Source organism: Spermophilus citellus, assembly GCF_964194105.1.
Source record: "Spermophilus citellus genome assembly, chromosome: 2".
NCBI lineage: Eukaryota > Metazoa > Chordata > Mammalia > Rodentia > Sciuridae > Spermophilus > Spermophilus citellus.
This window is the reverse complement of record NC_138183.1, coordinates 202,895,690-202,922,418: the sequence shown is the minus strand read 5'-3', so window position 1 is coordinate 202,922,418 and position 26,729 is coordinate 202,895,690. Positions and strand designations below refer to the sequence as shown.

Genomic DNA, 26,729 nt, shown 5'->3' with positions numbered 1-26,729 from the left:
CTCCTAGAGGTTGCTACAGTTTCTTGTTTCCTTCCAGATAGTCATGGGCACACAACATTTACACTTCCTAAAAACAATGCAAATGGGAGCGTATTGTTTTGTACCTTGCTTCTTGCATTTAATAATGTGTCATGGAGATGTCAGTATATACAGATTAGGTTGTTTTTCTGAGAACAGTGTTGTGTGAAACATTTTGTACAATTTAAAAAAAATTTTTTAAGTTGTCAGTGGACGTTTATTTAATTAATTTATTTATGTATTTACAAGTGGTTCTGAGGATTAAACCCAATGTCTCACACATGCTAGGCAAGTGCTCTACTACTGAGCTACAATCCCAGTCCCTGGTTTGTATAATTTTAATGGAAGTGTCTGTATGCAAGGGCAGTTTATGATTCAGTTAGTAATATACAGGAGTTGCCCTATAGTTTGCTAAGGAGGCTTATTTGTAGAGTGATCCTAAGTCTTTTGTCATTCTCTGCATACACACAAGTCACAAAAATGTGCTGATTCTTCCTTTCTTACCACTATAATGGTGGTTGTGATCCCAATATACTTTGCGTTATCACCTTTTATTAAAAGTAATTGCTTATTACAACATGATGAGACGGGACCTGTGAGAGAATCCAGACAGTTACCTGGAGCTCGTGTCTATAGTGGATTTTGATTGGCTGAAACCCTTTGGATGAAGCTGACCTTGAGCTGCTTCCTATTTATTGGTTTCACCTTATTGGACTGGTGGGCACAGAGAAGGGCAATGGCAAAGAATGTATGGATTTTATTGTTTTGACTGGTATACAGAAATAGGCTTTTGCATCGGGCACAGTGGTGCAAGCCTGTAATCTCAGTGGCTAGGGGGCCTGAGGCAGGAGGATCACAGGTTCAAAGCCAGCCTCAGCAACAGCAAGGTGCTAAGCAACTAGGTGAGACCCTGAGTCTAAATAAAATACAAAATAGGACTGTGACTCAATGGTTGAGTGACCTTGTGTTCAATTCTCAGTACCAAAAAAAAAAAAAAAAAAAAAGAAAAGAAAAGAAATAGGCTTTTGTTTATAACTCTTGGTAGTCTCAGCTTCCTAGTGTGGATGCCACAGATTTCTGGATCCCTGGGGCATTATTTATTAAGCTATCCTTGAAGGCGGGATGTTGCTTAAAAAAAAAAAAATGTAGAGGAAAAAAACCCACAACTAGACCAAAAAGGCCAGAAAATTTGAAATTTCTTGTAATCTGTTAAACCAAACTTTACATGCAGGGAATGAGGTTAGCCTTGAAAGGGAGGGAGTATTATCTTTTACTCCCAAAAGAATTTTATTTCTGAGATTGCCACAGCCAAATGCATCACAAGAATTTCAAGGAGCATCTTCAGAGATTTCAGTCTGAAGCAAATAAAATTATCCACCCTACCAGAAACAAGTGGTCTGAGTTTCAAATACTAGATTACAGTCATCCTGAAGGGTAGGAGGAAAACTAGAACAAGATTTCTATACTATTAAACTTGCTTTTATGGAACAGAGAAAAGCCCTTCTCTTTAAATTCTAGTCTTCCCTGATTTGTGGTTATGGAGTAGATGTTCTCAGATCCTGCACTTCTGTACTGAATAGAATATCCAGTGTCCAGGAAGTCTCACAACAATGGCATTTCAGGAACTGTCGTACTCCGTTGGTGCACTGTGAGAAGTTACTGTCCCTAAGCAGAAATGTTAGGAATGCCAGCCACATAAAGCACTATTACCTGTTTTACTGACTTGGTGAGGGAAGGAAGAAGTTTTTTGTAATTAAAATGACTTTTTGTTTTTTAATCTAGAAGTTGTGCATATGTACACTGAAAGAAGGGAATTATTCTGTGGGATGTTTATTTAGGATATGTGTTCAAGACTCAGTGTATAAGGTATAGTGGAAGTGTATTTAAATATCAGTTGAGGGTTTTCTCCCATGCCTTTGCATTCTTTTGAAATATCTTAATTTTGAATTTTTAAAAGTATTTTTTTAGACATTGATGGATTTTTATTTTATTCACTTATTCATATTTGGTGCTGAGAATTGAACCCAATGCCTCACACATGCAAGGCATGTCACTGATTCCTATTTATTTGAATTACCATTGAGCCACAACCCTAGCCCCTTAATTTTGAATTTTAAAATAAATTGACATATTTAAGATTCTTAAGATGTTTGCTCTTGGATAGATAGATTATTGGGGAGCAGTCCTTCTCACTAAATAGATTTTTGTGGTACTGGGGATTGAATTCAGGGCCTCCCACAAGTTCTCAACCTTAGCTCATTATCTTTTTTGAAATTGGTTTCACTTTTTTGTTCATGGACTCAAGTAATCTTACTGCATCAGCATCCTTGGCTGGGACTGTAGGCACACAGTACTAGGATCACTGAGCTCAGTTTTACTCATTGATTGGCTACATCACTGATCTGTCAATTGCTTTAGTTTCCCCAAAGAAGCATATAGGTAGTTTCCTGCAGTGTGTACTCAAAACATATTTGTCTTTTTTCCCCTCCTTTTTTGGTGGTACTGGGGATGAACTCAGGTCTTGCACATGCACATGCATATGCAAGTGCTCTACCACTGACTTACCCATTTTAATTTTGTTTTGAGACAGTTTCTCTAAACTGCCCAGGCTGGTCTTGTATCCTCCTGCTTCAGCCTTTTGAGTAGCTGCTATTGTGTGTGCTGCTGGGCCCGACTTAAAATTTTTTTTTTTTTTTTTTTTTGGTGGTGCTGGGGATTGAACCCAGGGCCTTGTGCATGCAAGGCAAGTACTCTATCAACTGAGCTATATCCCCAGCCCCTCAAAAATGTTTTAAATAAAGAATTTTAAGTCATTGATTTCTATTTATTTGAATTACTTATTTGGTATGTTTCTACTCAAAATACTATTGATACCAAATATAAGAGGGTTTTCCTCATACCAATCAATTCTCCAGCTTTTTAGACATAACAGTTTAATTAAATTCTGATACTGCTTGAAGTTATCACAGACCCCATACGTAAAGGCCCAGTCTTGTAAGACTACAAGACTACCCCCATCAGTGGCAAGTCAGGGCCATCTGTACTTTTGACCTGTAGGCTATACATTTGGGAGGTTCCCACAACCCTCTATATGTATTTGATAATTTGCCAGATGGCTCACCAAACCCAGGGAAGTGGTTTACTTTTTTATGGGTTTTTATTTATTATGAGTAATGATACAACTCAGGAACAGCTAAATAGAAGAGATATATAAAGAAAGGTGTGGGGGGTAGGGGCATATAGCCTCTATGCCCTCTCCCAGTGTGTTACCTCCCAGCACCTCAGTATGTTTGCCACCAGATCTTTGAACTATCTTTCACGGAGGTTTTATTACTATGTAGGCCTGATTGATGAAACATTTGCTCACTGGTGATGAACTTAAATCTTCAATTCCTCCCCTTTCTCATAAGATTGGGGTTAAGATGAAATTCCCAGCCTTGGCTTTTCTGGTGACCAGCACCCATCCTGATGCTATCCAGGTGACTCCCTGCTTTCCCCATCCCAGCCACCTCTGGTCATCTCAACATATAAAGTTTTCAGGGGTTTGTGAAGAACTGGAGATCAAGACCAAAAAAATATTTATCATGGTTTTTAAAAGTTATTTACAGATCATACTCTACTTTGATTACCCAGGAGCAAGGTTATAGACAGCTTTCAAAGCTTTATTACTGAGACTGTTTTGGCTTCCATGCTGAGTGAAGATCCTGACTACTATTGCTTTTCTTTTCTTTTTCTTTTTTTCTTTTTTTTTTATCTCATCCGTTTGTACTTAAGCGTATGCATGCAACATATCTGGGGTAGTATCTGGAGCAAGGTGCTATTTATTATTTCTGTTTATTTCCATACTAAATTTTATTAACTAGCTGGGCCTGTGTGTGGGAAGGGGGTCGTACTGAATCAAGGTGCTATTTATTATTTTTCTTTATTTCCATATTAAATTTTCTTATTAGTTGGACCTGTGTGTGTGTGTGTGTGTGTGTGTGTGTGTGTGTGTGTAGGAATCTCTAAGTTATCTTTGACACCTACAAAATAGTCATACTGAGCATGTCCTTTCTGAAGTTTATCCTGATCCTTTGTAATGTGAAATTGCTTTGAAGGTTTTAAGTTACTATTTGAAAAGCAAGTACCTCATTTTTGACTGATTTGTGTGTGTTTCTTTCTTTCTTTTTTTTTTTTTTTTTTTTTGACCCAGATTACCAGAGACTGATGACTGTGGCGGAGACGATTACAGCTCTCATGTTTCCTTTCCAGTGGCAGCATGTCTATGTCCCTATTCTCCCGGCTTCTCTCCTGCATTTCTTAGATGCTCCTGTTCCGTACCTGATGGGCTTGCATTCCAATGGCCTGGATGACCGGTCAAAGCTGGAACTGCCTCAGGAGGTGAGAGCCTGAGTTTTGGTGCCTCTGATCTAGGACTGGGTGGACAGAGGCTTTGGGATGAGCCCACCATGGTGTCACCAAATTTATTTTATTTTGGGGGACATGAATACCTTTTCAGGAAAAAAGTACAAATAATAGACATTTAGCTCAACTTATTCCAGAGATACTTTACTATATTTTATTACCTGATATTATAATCTCTTTTTTTAAAATTAATTGTCTTTTTAATATGCTTTTTCTTTTTTTGTATTGGGGATAGAACCTAAGGGCACTTTACCACTGAGCTACATCCCTAGTCCTTTTATTTTTTTATTTTGAGACAGGGTCTTGCTAGTTGCTGAGGGTCTTACTAAATTTCTGAGGCTGGCCTCAAACTTTCAGTCCTTCTTTGTTAGCCTCCAAAATTGCTGGGATTAGAGACATATGCTACTCACCCAGCATCATACACAATTTTTTTCAAACATGGTACTTTATATATTTTTTTCCTACCAGTATGGTTATTGAACCCAGGGGTGCTTTACTACTGAGATATATCCTCTGCCCTTTTTATTTTTTAATTTGGAACAGAGTCTAGCAAAATTGCTAAATTAATGAAACAGATTGGGATTTCCTACCCCAGACTCCTGACTAATGGTGAGCCCTTACAAACCCAGGATATTTTACATACTTTTAAAACATTTATTAGAGACACGTTTTATTATGTAAAATTCTATAGCTAAAATACACAGAAGAATATCACAGTGAATCCCTGTGTTCTCAAAGCCAGCTTCAATTGTTCTCATATGTTACGCTGAATTTTACCTTTTACTCCTATAATTTTAAACAAATCCCATATAATTTAATAACTACCTTAGAAAATAGATGCATATTGATAAGTCAATGGCTTTCTTTTATAGGCCATAGTTGGTCTATAGAAGTTGATCTTGATCATAGTGTTTCTTATGGTCCTGAGCCTGTTTTGAAAATTTCTTAGTTCAATACGAGGAAAGCTTGAGGAAATACTTTTCCTCTCTTGCTTCTGTTTCCTACTTCATTTTAAAATAGATTTAAGCATGTTTAGAAAAGATTATCTGGAAGCAGGAGATGTGACTCAGTAGTAAAGCACTTGCCTAGCATGGACCAGGCCCTAGGTTTGATCCCCAGCATCAGTGATACTAGTCTTGACTATTTGTTCCCTTATACCAGAGCCCTCCGCCCCCCCCCCCCAAAAAAAAAAAAGAAATAAGCTTGCTTTATTTTTCATTTTCTTGGAGTTACCAGTAGAACTGGTCAACTTTTTCATATTTTATGGCTGATAAGAAACTGTATTTAACATCTTTAGCAATTAGAGAAATGCAAATCAAAATTCGAATGAGATTTTTATCTCATTCCAGTCAGAATTGCAATCATAAAGTACACAAACAATAATAAATGCTGGAGAGGATGTGGGGAAAAAAGGAATACTTTTACACTTTTGGTAAGATTGTAAATTAGTACCACCACTATGGAAGTCAAAGTTTCTCAAAAGACTAGAAGTGGATCACCATATGATCTAGCTATACCCCTTCTCAATGTTTATCCTAAAAAATTAAAGTCATTATACTGTAGCAATAGATGCATACCTATGTTTACAGCAGCACAATTCACAATAGTCAAACTATAGAACAAGCCTAGGTATTTGTCAGTGAATGAATGGATAAAGATTGTGGGTGCTGGGGTGGTGGCTCAGTGGTAAAGTGCTCACCTAGCATGCATGAGGCACTGGTTTGATCCTCGGCATCACATAAAAACAAACTAATGTATCCACCTAAAAAACTAAAGATAGGGGCTGGGATTGTGGCTTAGCAGTAGCGTACTTGCCTGGAATATGAAAAGCAACTGCGTTCGATTCTCAGCACCACGTAAAAATAAATAAATAAAGGCCTATCAACAACTAAAAAAAAATTTTAAAAACTAAAGATACATAAATAAATAAATATTAAAAAAAAGAAATTGTGGTATATATACACAGTGTAGTTTTATTTAGCTATAAAAGAAGAATGAAACAGATGTAGTGGCTCACACTTATAATTCCAGTGGCTTAGGAGACTGAAGCAGGAGAATCATAAATTCAAAGCCAGCCTCAGCAATATAGTGAGGCCCTATACAACTTAGCGAGATCCTGTCTATAAATAAAAAATGAAAAGGGCTGAGGATATGGCTCAGTGGTTAAGTGCCCCTTGATTCAATCCCTGGTACCAAAGGAAAACAAAAAAAAAAAAAAAGGAAAGAAGTTTAGTCACTTGCAGGACAATGGATGGAACCTGAGAGCCTTATGTTAAGGAAGATAAGCCAAAGGGTCATGTGTTTTCTCTCATATGTTGAAGGTAAAGAGGAAAAGAGAAAAGGTAGGCAGGGGAATCTCATGAAAATCCAAGGGAGACCAGTAGAGTAGAAAAAAGGGACCAGGGGGAAGAAGGAAGGGAGGGAAAGGGTAAATACTGGGATATTATAGTGACCAAATTATATTGTTATGTCATGTGTATATACAAATATGTGCCAAGGAATCCCACTATTATGTATGATTATAATGTATCAATAAAAAATATGGGGAAAAAGAATGTTTTTTTTTTTTTTTTTTTTTTTTTTTTTTTAAAAAAGGCAGGCCTGGGAAGAAGACTTTGGAGTATATATAACTCTTGTTTCCTCCCTCCACCAGTTCTTTTTCTCCCATGCTGGGGATTAAACCCAGGGCTTTGCACATGGTAGGCAAGCACTCTACCATTGAATTGTATCCCCAGTAAATTCTAAATACTTTTTTTGGAGGGGAGGATGATTTAAAAAATACATGTATATGTGTGGAATATGAGTAGGGAGACCTCTAAACAAGAGAATATTCTCATGGAATTGCTTAGGGACAAAACTTAATTGGGCATCTGGGTATCATCTTTGATTAATGCCCTGATAATTAGACCATATCTGTGATACTTTAAAACAAATGCATCTTTTTGCTCCTTTTCCTCTTTTCTTTGGTTTAGAATTAAAATGTCTTCTTAGACTGGGGCTGTAGCTCAGTGGAAGAGTGCCTTGCATGTGGGAGGCACTGGATTTGATCCTCAGCACCACATAAAAATAAACAAATAAGGGCTGTGGTTGTGGCTCAGCGGTAGAGCGCTCGCCTGGCATGTACAAGGCCCTGGGTTCGATCCTCAGCACCACATAAAAATAAAATAAAGATATTGTGTCCAACTACAACTAAAAGAAATATACTTAAATAAAATAAAAAAAATAAAATAAACAAATAAAGGCATGCTGTACATCTGTAGCTACAAAAAAAAAAAAAAATTTCCATTCCTTTTTCTCCTTTGACTCACTCCTCAGAGGTTTGTGTTCTTTGGGGTAGAACAAAATTAATTAAAGAAAAAAAGATCTAAATGATGGAGAAAACTATTGACTTGAGATACTGGATTTTTTGTGTACTTGTCTACTGTATCCATAATGTTCATGAAGAATAATATCAAAGACTGGAGAAAGAGAACTTTTTAGTTTTTGCTTTAAGCAAATGTATGTTTTTTTAAAAAAGAATTTTATATTTTTAAATTTTTAAAAATTAGTTATACATGAAAGTAGAATGCATTTTGGCACATCATACATACATGGAATATAACTTCTCATTCATGTGGTTTTACATGATGTAGAGTTACACAGGTCATGTAATCATGTATGCACATAGGGTAATAATGTCCAGTTCATTGTACTATCATTTCTCCCCCATGCCCCCTCCCCTGCCTTCACTCCCCTCTGTCTAGTCCAAAATACTCCATCCCACCCCCCATCTTATTGTGACTTAGCATCCACATATCAGAAAACATTTAGCCTTTGGTTCTTTGGGATTGGCTTATTTCTAAGCAAATGTATATTTAACATTGATATCTACTTCTAATTTATTTAATTCTGATTTTGTGAAGTCAGAATAAGGAATAATAAGAAATGATTGAAAGTTGAAGTTCAAGGAGGGATGTTACATGCATAATCTGATAAATAGGTTATTAACCAAGAAGGCAAATTTCTCAGTATACTTGGAGCAAGTTTTTGTTTTTGTTTTGGTACTGGGGATTGAACCCAGGGGCACTTAACCACTGAGCCACATCACTAGCCCTTTTTTGAATTTTATTTAGAGACAGGGTCTCAATGAGTTGCTTTAGGGCCTTGCTAAGTTGCTGAGGATGGCTTTGAACTTGCCCTCCTCCTGCCTCAGCACTGTCCCGAGCTACTGGGATTACAGGTATGTACCACCATGCCTGGCTTGGAGCAAGTTCTGTTCCCTCTAGGATCTTTCAACATTGGTCTTTGTGTGCTTCATATATGTGGAAGTATGAAGAGGGTGCTTGGAGACCAGCAGTTTTCTTAAAGGGACTGTTTGACTATTTTTGCAGCATTCCCCATCACTACTATAGCCTTTGTTACATGAGCTTTCGGTGGATTGCTGACATTTGGATGATAGAATACCAGTGTGAACTTCATAAGCAGTTCTAGGGTCTTGGAGTTCCATTTCACCCAGGTTTTCCCTCTAACAGTTAATATCCAGATACTTTTTACTTTGATTTTTAGTAGATAACCAACCTCTGGGATATTTGAATCTGTGTAGTCCCTATGGAAAATCCTAGACTGGGGAGAAGAGAACTGGCTTTCTAAAGGAGAGAAACACTATAAGGTCACAATAATGAAAGGAGAATGATAGTATCTTTGAAATACAATTTTGAGGTATCTCGGAAATGATAACATGTTTATGGTAAAAAAGTCAACAATCGGGCTGGGAATGTGGCTCAGGAGGTAGCGCGCTCGCCTGGCATGCGTGCGGCCCGGGTTCGATCCTCAGCACCACATACCAACAAAGATGTTGTGTCCGCCGAGAACTAAAAAATAAAAAAATATTAAAAATTCAAAAAAAAAAAAAAAAAGTCAACAATAAAATAAAATTATTTCAAATTTTATTACCCAGAGATAACTAATTTCAGCATTTGCTGGACATCCTTTTTTTCTTATACTGGGGATTGAACCCAGGGGTGCTTAGCCACTGAGCCACATCCCTGGTCCTTTTTATTTTTTATTTTGAGGCAAGGTCTTGCTAAGTTGCTGAGACTGGCTTTGAACTTATAATCATCTTGCCTCAGCCTCCCAAGTCTCTGGGATTACAGCTGTGTGTCACTGTACTCAGCTGGTGGACATCCTTAAACTGTGTGGTATCTTAGCCAGATGTAATGCTACACATCTGCAACCCCAGTTACTCAAGAGACTTAGGCAGGAGGATCACAAATTCAAAGCCAGCTTTAGCAACTTAGAGCAAACCATGTGGATCTTTAGACTCTGCTTTGAGACAGGATTCAGGATTTCACCTGGGCTTGTGACAGGGTCCATCATCAGGGTAGCAAGGTAGGACAAACTTGTTTTCTAAAAGGGACTTCCTCCAGAGGGATGAAGAGTGTACATTTCCTAGCCCCGCAGATTAGAATTCATCAGTTGTGGGGGCTGGGGTCCTGGCTCAGGAGTAGAGCGCTTGCCTAGCACGTGCGATAGCCCTGGGTTCAATCCTCAGCACTACATAAAAATAAGTAAATAAAATACAGATATTAAAAAATTATATTTTTTTTAAAAAGAATTAATCAGTTGCTGCCCCATCTTTGCACATCAGCAGTATGAAAAAAGCCCTCCCCCCGCCCCTTTTCACTAACACATAGCACTCAACTGACCCCGAGCAAGTGAAAGTGTTGAGCTGTTTTTGTGAGGAAGCATCCTTTGTTCGTGCTTCTCTTTGTTTTTTTTAAGAACATTTTTTTTTGAGAGAGAGAACTTTTAATATTTATTTTTTAGTTTTTGGCGGACACAACAGCTTTGTTTTTATGTGGTGCTGAGGATGGAACCCGGGCCACATGCATGCCAGGCGAGCGCGCTACCGCTTAAGCCACATCCCCAGCCCTGTGTTTCTCTTTGATGCTCTATTGTCTGAATCTAGGAAGGAGTTATGTCATCCACAGCCATGTCAGGGAAATAAGCAGAGGATATTAGAGTAAATATTAGATATTAGTATTCTGTCTTGGTTTTTATTTCTTGCCCTTTCTTAGAATACTTCTTAAATAGCTTACCCCCAGTAATCCGTATGGTGAACTTCCCTTCAGACATAAGGATAGACTATTGGGAGAAGCTGGCTATGTTTTGTTTTGTTTGTTTTTTCATGGGGGGTACTAGGGATTTAACTAAGATGCCCTTTACCACTAAATATATGCCCGGCACTTTTTTATTTTTTATTTTGAGATAGGGTCTCACTAAGTTGCTTAGGGCCTTGCTAAATTGCTGAGGCTAGCCTCAAACTTGAGATTTTCGTATCTCAGTCTCCCAAATCGCTGGGATTATAGGTGTGAGCCACTATGTATGCCTGGTGCTGATTGTGATTTGGCGTTAGAAACTCAGGGTTGAGAAAAGGGCATTGTGACCCTTCACAAGAAGAGATTTGGGAGATTTTTATGGGATTTGGGAAATCGATATGGTCAATTCCCCAGGTTGTCCAGGTCTTCCCATGGCTCCTCCAACAATAAAGGAGATTAACAGAAGGAAACTGAACACTTGGGGTTTAGTACATTTTTAGGCTATTGCTTCTCCCCAGAGCTATTATGCAGGAGCGAGGCTCTTGTCAGCTAAGGAAAGAGTTACCCAAGGAATTGGTTTATAAGTTGCTTCTGTTTGCCATATTTCTCTATATGTTGGGAGAAAACAACATGAGGCTTGTATGTGCTTAGAAATTAAATGACCTTCTTTTTCTGTTTGCTTTCTCTCTCTCTCTCTCTCTTTTTTTTTTTTTGTACTGGGGACTGAACTCAGGGGTAGTCAGCCACTGAGTCACATCCCCAGCCTTATTTTGTATTTTATTTAGAGACAGGGTCTCACTGAGTTGCTCAGTACCTCACCATCGCTGAGGCTGGCTTTGAACTCGTGATCCTCCTGCCTCAGCCTCCTGAGCCACTGATCCTGGCTCTCCGTTTGCCTTCTTACTCCTTCCTCTTTCAACCCAATTTTGCGAAGGATGACTAGTGGTATCTACTGGAGGTTCCTATTTTATTTTCATATAGTCCATCTTTGAAATGTGTCTGAGCTGCTTTCTTGAAACCTCAGCCACCTCTGACCAGGGGATATCCACAAATGTGGACTCATCATTTGGAGTTTATAAAATTCTTTATAGACACTGTATATTTGGTTCACAGCAATGGGAGAAAAGCCAGCTAAACATTGTTGAATGGATTTAGTTTTTAGCTTCCTCCACATTTCCTGTTAGAGAAATTGCTTTTTTTCTTCCAAAGAGAAGAGAACCAAGTGGATAGATGATTGCATTGTGTGCCTCACTGGTGGTCACAATGTCTTGTTCTGATAGGTGTATGGATAAGACCTGTGAGGCAGGTGATATGACAAGATGAGTTCATTCTATTTTTTAGTATCTTTTTTGATTACTTGGCCTGACAACATTTATTATTTTAAAACATTAGAAGGAATGAATAAAAAATAGCTAATTTTTGGATAATAAGTATTTATTTGACCCTTTAACCAGGTAGGGCTCAAAGTTTTGTCCTTGTAAATCTTTAGAAAGTGAAACTTAAAAAGATTCTTCTAGTCTTTGAATTTTTTGAGACAAGAATTTTTTTTTTTTAGTTGTATATTGGTAGGCAGACTAATTTATTGACTAAGTAAATGTTTATGGAATGAAACATGCAGGACCTATAAAACATAACAGTTTTAATTAGCTTGAAAGTTTTTTAATAGCTATATTAAGCTGGTCTTAGTCGTGTTACCCTCCTGCCTCTTCTTTCAGAATATGATTTATTGGCCCGGGGATAAACAGATCAACAGAACAGCATTTTGATGTACAATTGGAGATACCATGTCAAAGGAGAGACTACTTAATGATGATGCTAGAAAAATTGTGTATTATGGCTTGAATCTAGAAAGCCCCCCTAACAGTTTGTATGTTGAAAACATGGTCCTCAATGTAGCGCAAGGTTCAGAGATTGAGTGGCAATGATTGGATCATGAGGCTTCTGACCTCATTAGTAAATTAATCCATCTGATGGATTAATAATTTAAATGGACTTACTGTGAGGTGATGAAAACTATAGGTAGGTGGGACATGGCTGGAGAAAGTAGGTCACAAGATTGGGATGTGTGTGACTTGGGGACTCTATCTATTCTTGGTGCATAAGCATGTCTCTTTCTCTCTCTCTCCCTCTCTCTTCCTTTTCTCTCTGCTTCTCTCTCTCTTCCCCCTCCCTTCCTCCCTCTGTCTCTCTCTCTCTCTCTCTGTCTCTCCCTCTATTTTTTTTCTGCCATCTGCTGAACAGTTTTCCTCTGCCTCACCCTCTACCATGATCTTTCTTCCTTGAAGCCAGCCAACTATGGACTGAATCCTCTGAAATTGTGAACCAAAATAAATCTTTCCTCCTCTAAATTGTTTTTGTTGCGTATTTTAGTCACAGTGACAAAAGCTGACTAACAAAATAAGGGGAAAGTAAAAAGGATCCATATCTCCTATCTCATGCCATAACGTCATGCCATAACAAAATCAATTTCAGATGGATTAAAAAAGCTTAAATGGGGCTGGGGATGTGGCTCAAGCGGTAACGCGCTCGCCTGGCATGCATGGGGCGTTGGGTTAGATCCTCAGCACCACATAAAAATAAAGATGTTTATCCACCGAAAACTAAAAAATAAATATTAAAAAATTCTAAAGCTTAAATGTCAGAAGCACTTGTTTAAATCTTCCAGAGAAGAAAATGTCTGTGAATACCTTTCTGACCTCTGCATAGAGAAACATTGTGTAAACAAGATACAGAAATCACTACCCATAAAATAGATTGGCATATTTGATCTTCTTATAAAGAAGAAAGATATCTTAAAGATAATAGCTAGGAGAAAATATGAATAACATCTAACCCACGAAGAGTTAGCATCAAGAAAATATAAAGAACTGGGCGTGGTGGCATACTCCTGTAATCCTGGCTCTAGAGGCTGAGGCATGAGGATCATGAGTTCAAAGGCAGCCTCAGCAATTTAGAAAGGCCCTAAGTAACTTAGTAAGACTCTGTAACAAAATTTAAAAAAGGGCTAGAGATGTGGTTCAGTGACTAAGCACCACTGAGTTCAATCCTCAGTTATACCCCCCCCCCACAAAAAATATATAAAAGAATTATAAGGCATTAAGAAGGTCAGATGAGCAACACAGTAGAGAAATGATATAAAATATGAATAGGAATAGGAATTGCACAAAACTGTACATTTCTTAATTTCATCAACAGAGAAGTATAAATCAAATGTACCATGCAATACCATTTTATTCTTCTTTCATTGGCAAAATTTCAAAAATGTGAGGATTCCAAGTTTTAAAAGGATTTTGAATCAGTAGGTTGCATTAGAATGCTGGTAAAAATATAAATTGTTGCAATCACTTAGGAACACAGATATCTTACTTTAAAGTTGAACATTTGTATATACTATGTAACACAGTGTATAGGGAAAATGTTTTTCAGGAATAATGGGGAACCATGTTAAGTAATGATCCTGAGATAGGAAAGACTTTGACATGTTCAAAAAGATTAAAGAAGAACAAAGAAGTTAAAAAGAATGAAGTATACGACTTATGCAGGTTCCCATTAGAGTTATAGGTGAGTGACTATGAACTTGAAATCCTCTTGACTCAGCCTCCTGAGCTGCTGGAATTACAGATGTGCGGCTAGAAGCAGTCTTAAAGCCAGAAGAAAGCATAGGAATAATCAGGATCAGCCACAAACATTAGGCATTAGAAAGTCTAGGTTGCAGTTGTTCTTTTTGCTGACTGTAGAATTCATGAATTTATCAAATGTTTAAGGAGAATATACTATATGTAGGGCTGGGGTTATAGCTCAGTGGTAGTGCGCTTGCCTAGCACATGTGAGGTACTAGGTTCAATCCTCAGCACCACATAAAATGAATAAAATAAAGATATTAAAAAAAGAATATACTACATGTTAAATTTCTGTGTTAGATGCTTAATATCTGTGACACAATATCCTCACTACTCTCTAACATGAATGTTTTTAATTTTATCTCCATTTTATCGCCAAGGAAAAGGAGTCAGGTTAAGTAACTTTCCTTAAATCTCACAACTAGAAACTGTCAGGTCTTTCTCATCTGAGCCCCAACTTCTCATATATTCCTGTTTCAGGTGTATCCTCTTCCCTCTCTTTTCATTATCCTTTATAAAACTTCTTCCTTGATTTTTCGGAATTGTTTGCATGACTCCTCCTGTTTTGATTTCCAGGCTAACCTCTGCTTTGTGGACGTTGATAACCATTTCATTGAGCTACCAGAGGACTTGCCTCAGTTTCCCAACAAATTGGAGTTTGTCCAGGAAGTCTCTGAGATTCTCATGGCATTTGGCATTCCCCCTGAAGGAAACCTTCATTGCAGCGAGAGTGCCTCTAAGTTGAAAAGGCTCCGGGCCTCTGAGCTTGTCTCTGACAAGAGGAATGGGAACATTGCTAGTTCCCCTTTGCATTCCTATGAGCTCCTTAAGGAGAATGAAACTATTGCACGGTTGCAAGCCTTGGTCAAGAGGACTGGGGTAAGCTTAGAAAAGGTAAGATGCTGAATTTAAGTCTTACAAATTTCATTTGTGCTTGAATGCTGTCCTTGTTGAGTAAGATATGGGATGATAAAGCACCCAGTTCAGCACAAGGCATATTTGTGTACAGTAAGAGATTGATTCAGCTCTAGAGTAAATGTGATCCTGGCAAATGCTACTCAAATCAGAATCTGGATAGCTTCTCCAACACATGTTAAGGAAAGCCTGCTGCAATTCTGTGTGAGAACTATAGCAGAGTGACTCCATTGGAGGGAATGGTGGTGGTAATGATCAGAACTTTTTTCAAATTCATTGCCCTATGAGTTTCACAGCAACCTAAGGAACTTAGGACAGGTGTTAATTGTTTTATAGCTGAAAAAAGCAAACTTTAGAGAGCCCAAGTGGTTTTGCCTGATTCAATGCCTAGCAAATAGATGAGCTGAGGCCAGAACTGGTCCTCTTGAATTCTAATCCTGTGCTCTTTCCAGGGATGCAGTTAACTTTTGTTTTCTGACTTTGGTGAAACTAAGCTTTCTGTACTTGGTTACCTATCTTCTTTTTTTTAGTTGTAGATGAACACAATACCTTTTGCTTATTTATTTATTTTTATGTGGTGCAGAGGATTGAACCCAGTGCTTCAAGCCTGCTAGGCAAGCCTCCACCACTGACCTAAACCCCAGCCCTGTTACCTATCTTCTTCTTACCTCTCCCATTCTTATATTTGTGTAAAAGTTATATGTTTTCTTTTTAAAAATAATGGCCTGTTAAAAAGCAGAGAGATAATTAGGGAGATTAAAAAGGTTTTTTTTTTTTTTTTTTTTTTGGTCCTCTAAAAGGGAAAATACTTGGGGAAAAACATAAAGTGACTTGGGGAAGAAATCCAAAGAGGCAGAGAACCAAAGTCTAATCTTGATACTTTGTATTACTGTTTTTTTTCAATTACTTCCTACATTCCTTCCTTTCTGTTTGGCCCTTGAGATATTCAGCACCGTTTCCTCTATGGCTGAATTTCTCTCTTATCATGGTATCTTCACTTTCATTGAATTGCTAGATACCTTCAAATGGAGCTTTTTAACTTTCCTCCTGATCAGAATCCCTTTCTTTTATTTTTTCTTCCCATTTCTCCTGATTTTTTTCTCACCTTCTTTCTTTTGCTGCTAAGTAAATAACCACTGGAAAAAAAATTAGAAGATTTGCATTTCTTTTGAATAAAATGAAGAGTATCTGTACTCAGCTGTTGTTTCTTTTTTGTAGCTGGAAGTACGTGAAGACTCCAGCAACAATAAGGATATTAAAGTTCAGTGTGATGAAGAAGAACTCAGAATTTACCAGCTAAACATTCAGATCCGGGAAGTTTTTGCAAATCGTTTTACTCAGATGTTTGCAGATTATGAAGTGTTTGTTATTCAGCCCAGCCAGGATAAGGAGTCCTGGTTTACCAACCGGGAGCAGATGCAAAACTTTGATAAAGTGAGTGTAATATTGCTGGGGAAGAGGTGATTAGAATGAGAACTCAGTTACTTCTTGAAGTAACCTAAAATGAGATTTTCTTTTGCAATATTACTGGAACAAGTGATTTTTGGGAGGTTTGGTGGTGGTTTCTGAGCCAGGAGGATTGAACTCAGGGATGCTTAACCACTACCACATCCTCAGCCCTTCAGCCCTTTTTAAAATGTATTTATTTATTTTATTTTGAGACAGGGTCTAAGTTGCCTATGGCCTCACTAAATTGCTGAGGCTGGCTTTGAACTTGCAATCCTCCTTCCTCAACCTTTCACTGGGTGGAACAAGTTTTATTGTCTTCAGATGTTGGTAAACTAGAAGGTTGTGTTGCTTAAAAACAGATGTGCTAATTATTACTATCAGGTGATTTATACCCAGACAAAGGACTCTCTCTTCCTTCTCTTTCTTCCTCTCCTCTTCCCCACTTTTGTCCCCCTTTCTTTTCCTCCTTCCTTTCTGTGCAGTGCTGCAGAAAAGGACTCTTAAGGCAAAGGTGTTCATTTAGATTGATTGGTTGCCTCAAAAAGTTACATGAGTAAATTTGTAACAGTATGAGTGTTTTTAAAAAAGAAGCCACAGGGACAGCCTGGCACAGTGATTCATGCCTGTAATCCCAGCCACTCAGGAGGCTGAAGCAGGAGGATCACAGGTTTGAGGCAATTTAGCAAGCCCTGACTAAATAAATAAATAAGGGTGGGGATATAGCTCAGTTGTAAACACCCCTGGTTCAATCCCAGTACCAGCCCACCCCCCCCCCAAAAAAAAAGAAGGAAGGGATTTTGCTGTTTGCTTTTCATAAAGACCTGGAAAGCTCTGGAAGAATTCGCCTACTGCATCCGGTGGACATGTTGCCTTTGCAGTTCAAGGCTGACATACTCTTTCCCTGTCAATAACTCTTTCCTTTTGATCCCACCAGGCATCTTTTTTGTCAGATCAGCCTGAGCCCTACCTGCCTTTCCTCTCAAGATTCCTGGAGACCCAGATGTTTGCATCTTTCATTGACAACAAAATCATGTGTCATGATGATGATGATAAAGACCCTGTTCTCCGGGTATTTGATTCTCGGGTGGACAAGATCAGGCTGTTGAATGTTCGGACGCCTACTCTCCGAACATCCATGTACCAGAAGTGTACCACTGTGGACGAAGCAGGTAAGGCCTCCTGGGAGCTATACATTTTAGTCTCTTGGACTATGTCATCAACAGGTCTTGGTTCCTAAACAGCCCGCCTCTTCCTCTGTTTCTGCCTCTGCATATGTTTTTACCATTGCCTGCAATGTTTGTTTTCCTTGTTGTTTTTGCCTAGCAATCTTCTTGTCATCCTTTAACACTTCTGTCCATTGGGAATGGGTCCTGCTGTAAGAGATAGAGAACCTAATCAACAGTGGGTTAAGCAGGAGGTTATTTTTCTTAAATTAGCAAGAAGTTCAAAATTGGTGGTTGCTGGTGTGTGTTCAGCTGCTCAGAACTGAGATTCTATCATTTTATTCAGCTTTCCTTAGCATGTGGCTTTTATGATTTATGCTGATAACCTCATGGTTATAAGAGGCTTTTTATATTCACATGCAAGCCAACAAGAGGGAAAAGTTGATAACAGCTGTGTTTTCCCCCTTTCATCAGAAAACAAAAGTTTTCCTGGAAATTCTTGATAAGCTCTTTTGAGTCATAGGCCAGAGTCATGTTTTTAACTGCCTTTAAGTGCAAGGAAGGCTGTGAAAGTGAACACTGAACTGAGAGTAATGTTACCCTGACAATACTGAAGTTCTATAATCAAGAAAGAAGGGGTGAATGAGTAAGAAGTTGATATTTGTCACAAAACTAGCCTACATCCTTCTCTCTGAAGCCTTCTGTGATGCCCTAGGATGTGTCGGTTGATTCTTCCTCTGTGCCCTTTGATGCTTTGTCCTTCCCTTTACTCTATAGTTTCTTTTTTATTTTCTTTCTTTCCTTTTTTTGTTTTGTTCTATAATTATTAGGGAACAGCTTAAGTGTGGAGACCATATTTATTCATTTTCTTAACCTTAGTCCTCCAGCATTGTGCCTGGCACACATGGATATGAACAGTTGTGAACTACACAAATGATTGAATATGCCTTTCTGTTCACAGAGTCAGCATCTCGATCAACTTAGAGGATGGTCTCAGCTATCCTCTAAGGTTCACTTCCTTATGGGATGATCAGTTTCTTTACTGTATTTTTGTATATTTTTGTTGATTCATTTACCATATAACTACCACCATATATATGCTTAACATATGCTAATTGCTCAACAAATATTTGCCAAATGAATGGATACGCCAGGCTTTGAGTTTGTTGTTGTTGTTGTTTGTTTGTTTTGTTTTTAGGTTTTGAGGATACAAGTGATAACAGTTTGAACAAAGTCTTGCTGCCTTCATCAACCTTACCTCCACCCTCTCTCCCTTCCCTCCCCTTCCCTTCCCTTCTCTTTTCTTATAATACTGAGGATTGATCCCAGATTGTTCTACCAATTAGCTACATTCTCAGTCCATTTTACTTTTTATTTTGAGACAGCATCTCACTAAGTTGCCAAGGCTGGCTTTGAACTTGTGATCTTCTTGCCTCATCTTCCTGAGTAGCTGGGATTATAGGCATGTACCACCATGCCTAGCTCAACCTTACATTTTTTAGCTTTCTGTCTTTACTGAATAGCTTCTCTCCCAGGTTTTTCATTTAAGATGACTCTTGGCACATTACCCATATAAGTAGACTAAACCCTGCCTAAGGCTTTGGTCCTGAGCAGCTTAATGAAGATTTTTTTAAAAACTGGATTTAGCATACCATTTCCTAAATCATAGTGCAAATCAGGCTCCAATCCCTTTCATTTTGTGGTACACTGAAAATGACAGTATTTTGAGTATGACACACTAGAGTAGAGTGAGGCATCTGCTTATAGCTAGACACTGTAAGGACAGATGCTGTAGTCAGTTGAGGCCCTACTCATCTGCCATAGGGTTGAGGCAATCAGTTCTTATCCCCCCCCCCGCCCCCTTTTTTGAATTAAAAAGAATTTTTTTTGTAGTTGTAGATGGACAGAATGCTTTTATTTTATTTGTTTATTTTTATGTGATGCTGCAGATCGAACCCAGTGCCCCATGCATGCTGGGCAAGTTCTCTGCCACTGAGCTACAGCCCCATCCCTCTTATCCCTTTTGTAATCCTTCTGTTATGCACTGAACACTGCAACATACTGATTTGAATCACTCTACTCTCAGTTGTGGCCAGAGCATTTAGTGTCATGGGTTTGTTAGAATGTGGGTTTTGGGGGCTGGGGGTGTGGCAGAGCACTTGCCTAACATGTATGAGGCACTGGGTTCAATTCTCAGCATCGAATATAAATAAATGAATAAAATAAAAGTCCATTAACATCTAAAAAAATAATAAAAAGAAAAAGAATGTGGATTTTGGAATATGGAATGCAGAGTTAACTAACCCTCATTTGTAAGGCTTATTTCAGAAAAATGGGTGTCCCAGAGATGCTTTAGGCAGCTATCTACTTTGCTTCCGGAAATCCTGGGTCTATCCTTGTCATTGGTATATCTCTTAGGTATGAACCAGATATACACACTTGAAATATGCTTGAGCAGGCTTCTTGCCACTGGCCTCAGATCCTTAACCTTGAGTAGTAGTACAGCTATCTTATCCCATCCCACATCTTAGCTTCTTGAACCAGTTTGATTGGAAAATGGTAATAACATAACTAAAGACATCTTATTGGAGATCCTTTAAAATGTTTCATTTTATGATCCATTCAAAGTTTTGTTGAATAAGAGAAAAGGGAAAGGGGAAGTAAAGAAGGCCCAGATAGAAGATGACTTGACCTAGAACACATAGCAAGGCCAAAGTTGAGGTGTTCTTCTTACATGACTCTAGAAAATGCTGGGAGAGTTATTAGCTTTTTAAAATTTTTTTTTATCATTTTTTATTGTTTTTTCACAACATTACAAAGCTCTTGACATATCATATTTCATACGTTAGATTCAAGTGGATTATGAACTCCCAATTTTTACCCCAAATGCAGATTGCAGAATCACGTCGGTTACACATCCACAATTTTACATAATGCCCTATTAGTAACTGTTGTATTCTGATACCTTTCCTATCCTCTACTATCCCAGCTTTTTAAATTTTTACTCTTTGAAAGTTTTGAGATATAATTGGTACACAAAGTGCTGGCATATGCTTACACTTGCATCAAGAACTGGTGGACATACTTATTATCCTCAAAAGTTTCCTCAGGGGGCTGGGGATGTGGCTCAAGCAGTAGTGCGCTTGCCTGGCATGCATGCGGCCGGGGTTCGATCCTCAGCACCACATACAAACAAAGATGTTGTGTCCACCGAAAACTAAAAAATAAATATTAAAAAAATCCTCTCCCTCTCTCTCCTCTCTCCTCTTCCTCTCTCTTCTCTTCTCTTCTCTCTCTCTCTCTCAAAAAAAAAAAAAAAGTTTCCTCAGGTCACTTTGTAATTTTTGATTTTTAAACAATGTTGTGACATAGTTGAATACAGTTAACATAACTGTTAATATCTCTAATTCTGCTAATTCTGACAGTTGTGTCAGTTCTGTCTTGGTTTCAATCATGACTAGTTTTTTTTCTATCATTTGTTACATTATCTGGCTTCTTTGCTCACCTGGTGATGTTTTAGGCAGCTTTTTCAGTGCTATAAGCAAGAGACCAAACAAGAAAAATCAGAGGAGGAAAAGCTTATTTTGGGGGGCTCATGGTTTCAGAGGTCAGTCCATAGAAGGCCAGCTCTCATAATCAAGTCATCCCGTCTCCTAGCTTTCTTGCATTGCCCTACACATGAGGTTTTGGGGGACACCTAATATTTAACCAAAACACCTGGTAATCTTTGATTAGATGATTTTACAGTTTTGAGTCCTGGATACTTTGTTTTCCTATAAATATTCTTTTTTTAAAAATATTTATTTTTTAGTTTTAGTTGGACACAATATCTTTATTTTATTTTTATATGGTGCTGAGGATCAAACCCAGTGCCTCACGCATGATAGGTGAGCACATTACCACTTGAACCACATCCCCAGCCCCAAATATTCTTGATTATTGTTCTGGGATATAATTTATTTGGAAATAGTTTGATTCTTTTGGGCTTTCCTTTAGATATTTATTTGGTAGAACTAGAGAATCCTTTAGTCTGTGGCTAATTATTTTCCTCTACTGAAGCAAGACTCTTCTTAGTACTCTGTTTAAAGACCTATGAATGATAGCTTAAAGATCTATTTAAAGATGATTTAAAGACCTATGATGAGGTTTTAAAGACTGGTTTTCTAGCTCTGGATATGAACTGTATATATTATTCCTTCTAAACTTTCAGGTGATTCTTTTCCCGTCCTTGAGTAGTTGCTTTACTTGTTTGAACTAATCAGTTAACCTACTGAATACTCAAGTGGGGGACCCCCTGCAGATCTGGGTTCTCTCTCCTCTCTGCTACCATTTCTTGTTAACTCTAGCTACCTTGGTCTCTTTAACTCAAGGAGACCACTAGACTCTTGTCTAATTTTCCCCTTCCTATTCCACAGCTTGAAAACACTGTCAAGGCAATTAACTGGGGCAGTTTTAAGAGTTACCTCGTTTATTTCCTGTTTGTCAGGGAGCACTGCCCAATGTTTTGAAATTCATTTTTTCATGTATTTTGCCTGGTTTCTTTTTTCCTGTTATTTTAGGAAGGAGGGTAAAATCATTCCTTTTTACTACATCTTGGCTGAAGTGGAAGAGTAACTCTTTCTAAAAAAAAAATATTTGACTTGACTTTTTTAAAAAATATTTTAATCCAGAGAAAGCAATTGAGCTACGTCTGGCAAAAATTGACCATACTGCGATTCACCCACACTTACTTGACATGAAGATTGGACAAGGGAAGTATGAACCAGGCTTTTTCCCTAAGCTGCAGTCTGATGTACTTTCTACTGGGCCAACCAGCAACAAGTGAGTCAACCCCAGAAATTCCCTAACCTAGCTTCCAAGCCACAGAAGTGAGGGTCATTCATATCTGAGCTGGAGCTATTCCAAAGACCTCAGAATTTTATAAAGCAAATATGGAGAAGACCGGACTATGTAGGTTGTTCATTTGTTTGAATAAGAAGATAGGTGACAGAGTCTGTCAGCTCCTGTCTCCACTGTGCAAATTGAAATAGCTGTACATGTCCAGAACCCACAAAAACCCAGGCTGCAGATGGTTTATAATAATCTCATGCCTGGATTACATATATAGTTTTCAATAAGTGGTGGTTGAAATAATTGGAGCCTGAACTGAAAAAGATAACAGCTGAATTACTGTACTTCTAGAGATGAGTATGTGTGAGTTGAATGATTGTAGTTTTGGATCTATAGTTTTTTGTAGATGTTTCAATATAAATAAGTGTGTTCCTTGGGATGTTCTCTCATTCAGTTACTGCTTTTTTCCTTTCCCTTGGTTCTTCCTTTTTTTGTTCTATCAGAAAAATAAAGGCTGTTTTCAATTTAACAGTAATCACATGTGTAGTTAACACATAGCAGAAAGTCCAAAATGTCAGCTCTTAGAGAAATCTTACTTTAAAGAGATCTTCAGTAATAAATTGACTCATTAGCTACCAACATTCTCCCAAATTCTCCAGGCTACCATTCCTGAGTATAATTTCTTTATTCTGAGAAAATATCTGTAATTTCTGGGTCCTTTTAAAATAAGAAACATATTAATTATATAAATTAATGGGATTTATTGTGACATTTCTGTATATTAGTTGTTGCTTTTATCTCTGACCTGTCTCTGGTGACTTCTTGGTGGTTTCCTGTACCCAGCATTGGCCTCCTAGACATTCAGGTTTTCTCCTGTCAATTGACCTTACTCCTTTTTAGTGTTTTGTTTGTGTGTTTGTTTTTGGTTTTTGGTGCTGGAGTTGCACAGGCTAGGCAGGCACTCTGTCACTGAGTTACAACCACAGCCCATAGTGGAATGTTGTTAATTGCCTGCTTTGATTCTGTCAGGTGGACAAAAAGGAATGCCCCTGCCCAGTGGAGGCGGAAAGATCGGCAGAAGCAGCACACAGAACACCTACGTTTAGATAATGACCAGAGAGAGGTAAGATACTTAAGAATGACAAAGAATGACCCTATTATTTTGCTGTACACACCTTCTCTTTTATCACTTCTTTGGTCTCTGGTCTGATTCATTTATCCTAGTAGTAACCTCTTCCCCTAAAGAAAGGTTAATAATAGGTCTAGTTCTTGATATGTGATACTGGTCCTAAGTTATGATAATTCAGGATGGAGGATGTTGTGTAAATGGCAACTAGCCACTGACCTTGTGGATCCTCTCCATACTTGTGCATGATACAAACTCACTGGTTGGGAAGAAATTTTTAAAGTTGGTAAGGCATTTTTTGATTTTGTGGTAGGAAAGGAGTTAATTTTATTAAAGTGAAAATGAGGAAAGTGAACTTGGATTAATGCTGCGAATCTCTGAATCTGAGGAGCAAGGGCACTTGTTCCTATTTTTTTGATATCTTAATTTAAAATGGTTAATCTTGACCTTTTTTCTTAGGGGACTGAAAGAGGGGGATGATGTGCTTGGGGACTGAGGATTCTCAAATTTACCTCTTGAATCCTCATTGCTTGCAAGCTGGGTTTCTCTGCTCTACTATAATTTGTTTCTAATAAAGTTTCTAGTTCTAAACTTCAGGGTGGAGAGCCTGCCTTCATAGTTGCAGAGAAGTTGTGAAAATGGGGCTTTACCTTAGAAGCCTATTTCAAGGAACTTCTTTTTGAGAGAAAACCCTATAATTTTTATCTTACACAGATATAACCCAATAAAGCATATGGTTTTCACATGTGTCTGTCACTTCAATGAGTAGGAAAACAATGTTTTGCCTTTGCTGTTTCTTTTCCTTTTTTTGCTACCAGGGATTGAACCTAGGGCACTTAACCACTGAGCCACATCCCCAGCCCTTTTAATATTTTTATTTAGAGACAAGGTCTTTCTAAGTTGCTTAGGGCCTTGCTAAGTTGCTAAGGCTGGTCTTGAACTTGTGATCCTCTCGCCTCAGTCTCAAGCTGCTGGTATTATAGGTGAGCACCACTGCACATGGCTGCTTTTACTATTTCTTAAAGGAATAGATGATAACTGGAAGGTTTGAATATGAATGTTTAACTGTTGAACTACAGGATATAGTCTTGCTTAGATTTTTTCGTAAAGGTGGCATAAGAAATGTTAGTATTGGTGTTGTTTTAAAACTGACCCCTCAAAGCACAATTTGAGTCTAATGTATGAAAGAGGATATATCATGAACTATGTAATGCGATAAATAATCAATAAAAAAAAAAAAAAAAGTGAAAGTGAAAAAAAAAAAAAAAAAAAAAAAACTGACCCCTGTTGGTACAGTTGAGAATTCAACATGTCAATTAAAAAAAAAGAGGGAGAAAAGAAAAAGAAAAAAACAGAAACTTCTGTGTCTTCCATCTCACCTCTGTATTACTCTTTTCAGCAGTATTTATTTGAATGTGCTTTTTGGTCAAAATCACTTGAGGTAAGCACTTTGAAATATAAAGATGACAAGGAGGTAGCCTTGGCCTCAGAGAATGTCAGTTTATTAAGGGGGAAAGTCAAGTAATCAACTAACAAAACTGCTTGCAGTGGGAGCCAGCATCTGTTTCTACATCAACCTCTAAGCCTTGGAGATTGATAGACTTGTTAGAAGAGAAGAGTAAATGACAGGCTCTAAAGCTTGGTGTATGAATATTTTGGGCACATATTTTGGAGGGGAGAGGTACAGAAGATAGCTAGCAAGTTAGGAGATGGATAGCAATAGTCCAGATGATAGGAATTAAATTCAAACCTTGGGGGGTTGATGATAGTGGCAGATTAAGGGGCTACAACACAGAGTGGACAGAATTGTGCAGCTAGAGAAAAATATGAGGGAAGGGAGAAGAGAAGTATAGGGTAAAAATGTTGGTTGTGAACCTGGGAAGTTACTAAGGAGATGTAATTGTGTAGTTTACTGTATTGATGTGGATTTTATGTCCAAACAAATAACACATGGAAAATCACCAGTATATTGTAGAAAAGTAGTTGTTTTGAGTGTATAGTCTTATTTTCTCATGCCTTAACTTATTATTTTTATTTTTTATTTATTTGAGCATATGGAGTACTAGGGATGAACCCAGGGCATCACACATGCTATTAGTAAGCACTCTACTAATAAGCTATATTTTCTGCCCACAGGCCCTAATTTAGGAAGGTTAGAAAGAGTAGATATCTTTGGTATGGGCAGAAGAGTAATTTCTCTCAACTTGATGGAAAAAATGATTTTCTCAAGGTATTCTGAGATTTGATTGGATTTGCACATTGAGCTAGGCATGCTGTAGCCATGTTTTTTTTTTTTTTTTTTTTGCCTCTTATATCTTTAAATCACAGATATAGTACTCATGTAGTTCTTTATCAGCAAAAATAGAAATCGTATTATCTCAGTTTTTCCATTTGTTACAAGAATTGCCTTTTAAACTTTCTGCTCCTGACCTTATCTGAACCAAGAAGAGGGAGCAAGAAAATGTGAGGTGATAGTGCCCTCTTCAGGCACCCATCATTGTTGGTCACTTATGAGCTTTTTATTTTTCTGTTTGATGTAGAAGTATATCCAGGAAGCCAGAAATATGGGCAGCACCATCCGCCAGCCCAAACTGTCCAACCTCTCTCCATCAGTCATTGCCCAAACCAACTGGAAGTTTGTAGAGGGCTTGCTGAAGGAGTGCCGCAATAAGGTGAGCTTTGGTGCTTCTGCATGCATGTCGTTTCCCTTAGCAACAAAAGGAGACCATTGCTTGGCTTTGACCACTGCCTTTCTTTTTTTTTTTTTTTGATACTAGGGATTGAATTCAGGGGCACTCAACTACTGAGCCACATTCCCAGCCCTATTTTGTATTTTATTTAGAGACAGGGTCTCACTGAGTTGCTTGGCACTTCACTTTGCTGAGGCTAGCTTTGAATTCTGATCCTTCTGTCTCAGCCTCCTGAGCCGCTGGGATTACAGGCATGTGCCACCATGCCTAGCTGACCACTCCTTCTTGATTTAAAAAATACTGTTATACAATGGGATAAAACTAATTGTAATAAAAAAAAAACTAATTGTAAGATCCTGTTAACCTGGAATTAATTGTATTGTTTTAAATAGCATAATACCATTGAGGGAAATATGCTTTGCATGATATTAGCTTAA

General features: G+C 38.0%; 1 protein-coding gene across 3 annotated transcripts in view; it reads left to right on the top strand.

Moving 5' to 3' along the window:
- Nucleotides 1-26,729, top strand: part of DENND5A (DENN domain containing 5A) — an 89,313-nt gene that overhangs the window by 40,885 nt on the left and 21,699 nt on the right. For all 3 annotated transcript variants that reach the window (XM_081266378.1, XM_081266379.1, XM_081266377.1), the window contains 7 exons: nucleotides 4,211-4,398; nucleotides 14,696-15,013; nucleotides 16,253-16,468; nucleotides 17,418-17,652; nucleotides 22,317-22,467; nucleotides 23,506-23,599; nucleotides 26,143-26,274. In XM_081266378.1, the coding sequence (XP_081122504.1) occupies nucleotides 4,211-4,398; nucleotides 14,696-15,013; nucleotides 16,253-16,468; nucleotides 17,418-17,652; nucleotides 22,317-22,467; nucleotides 23,506-23,599; nucleotides 26,143-26,274 (1,334 nt within the window). The remainder of the gene's footprint in view (nucleotides 1-4,210; nucleotides 4,399-14,695; nucleotides 15,014-16,252; nucleotides 16,469-17,417; nucleotides 17,653-22,316; nucleotides 22,468-23,505; nucleotides 23,600-26,142; nucleotides 26,275-26,729) is intronic.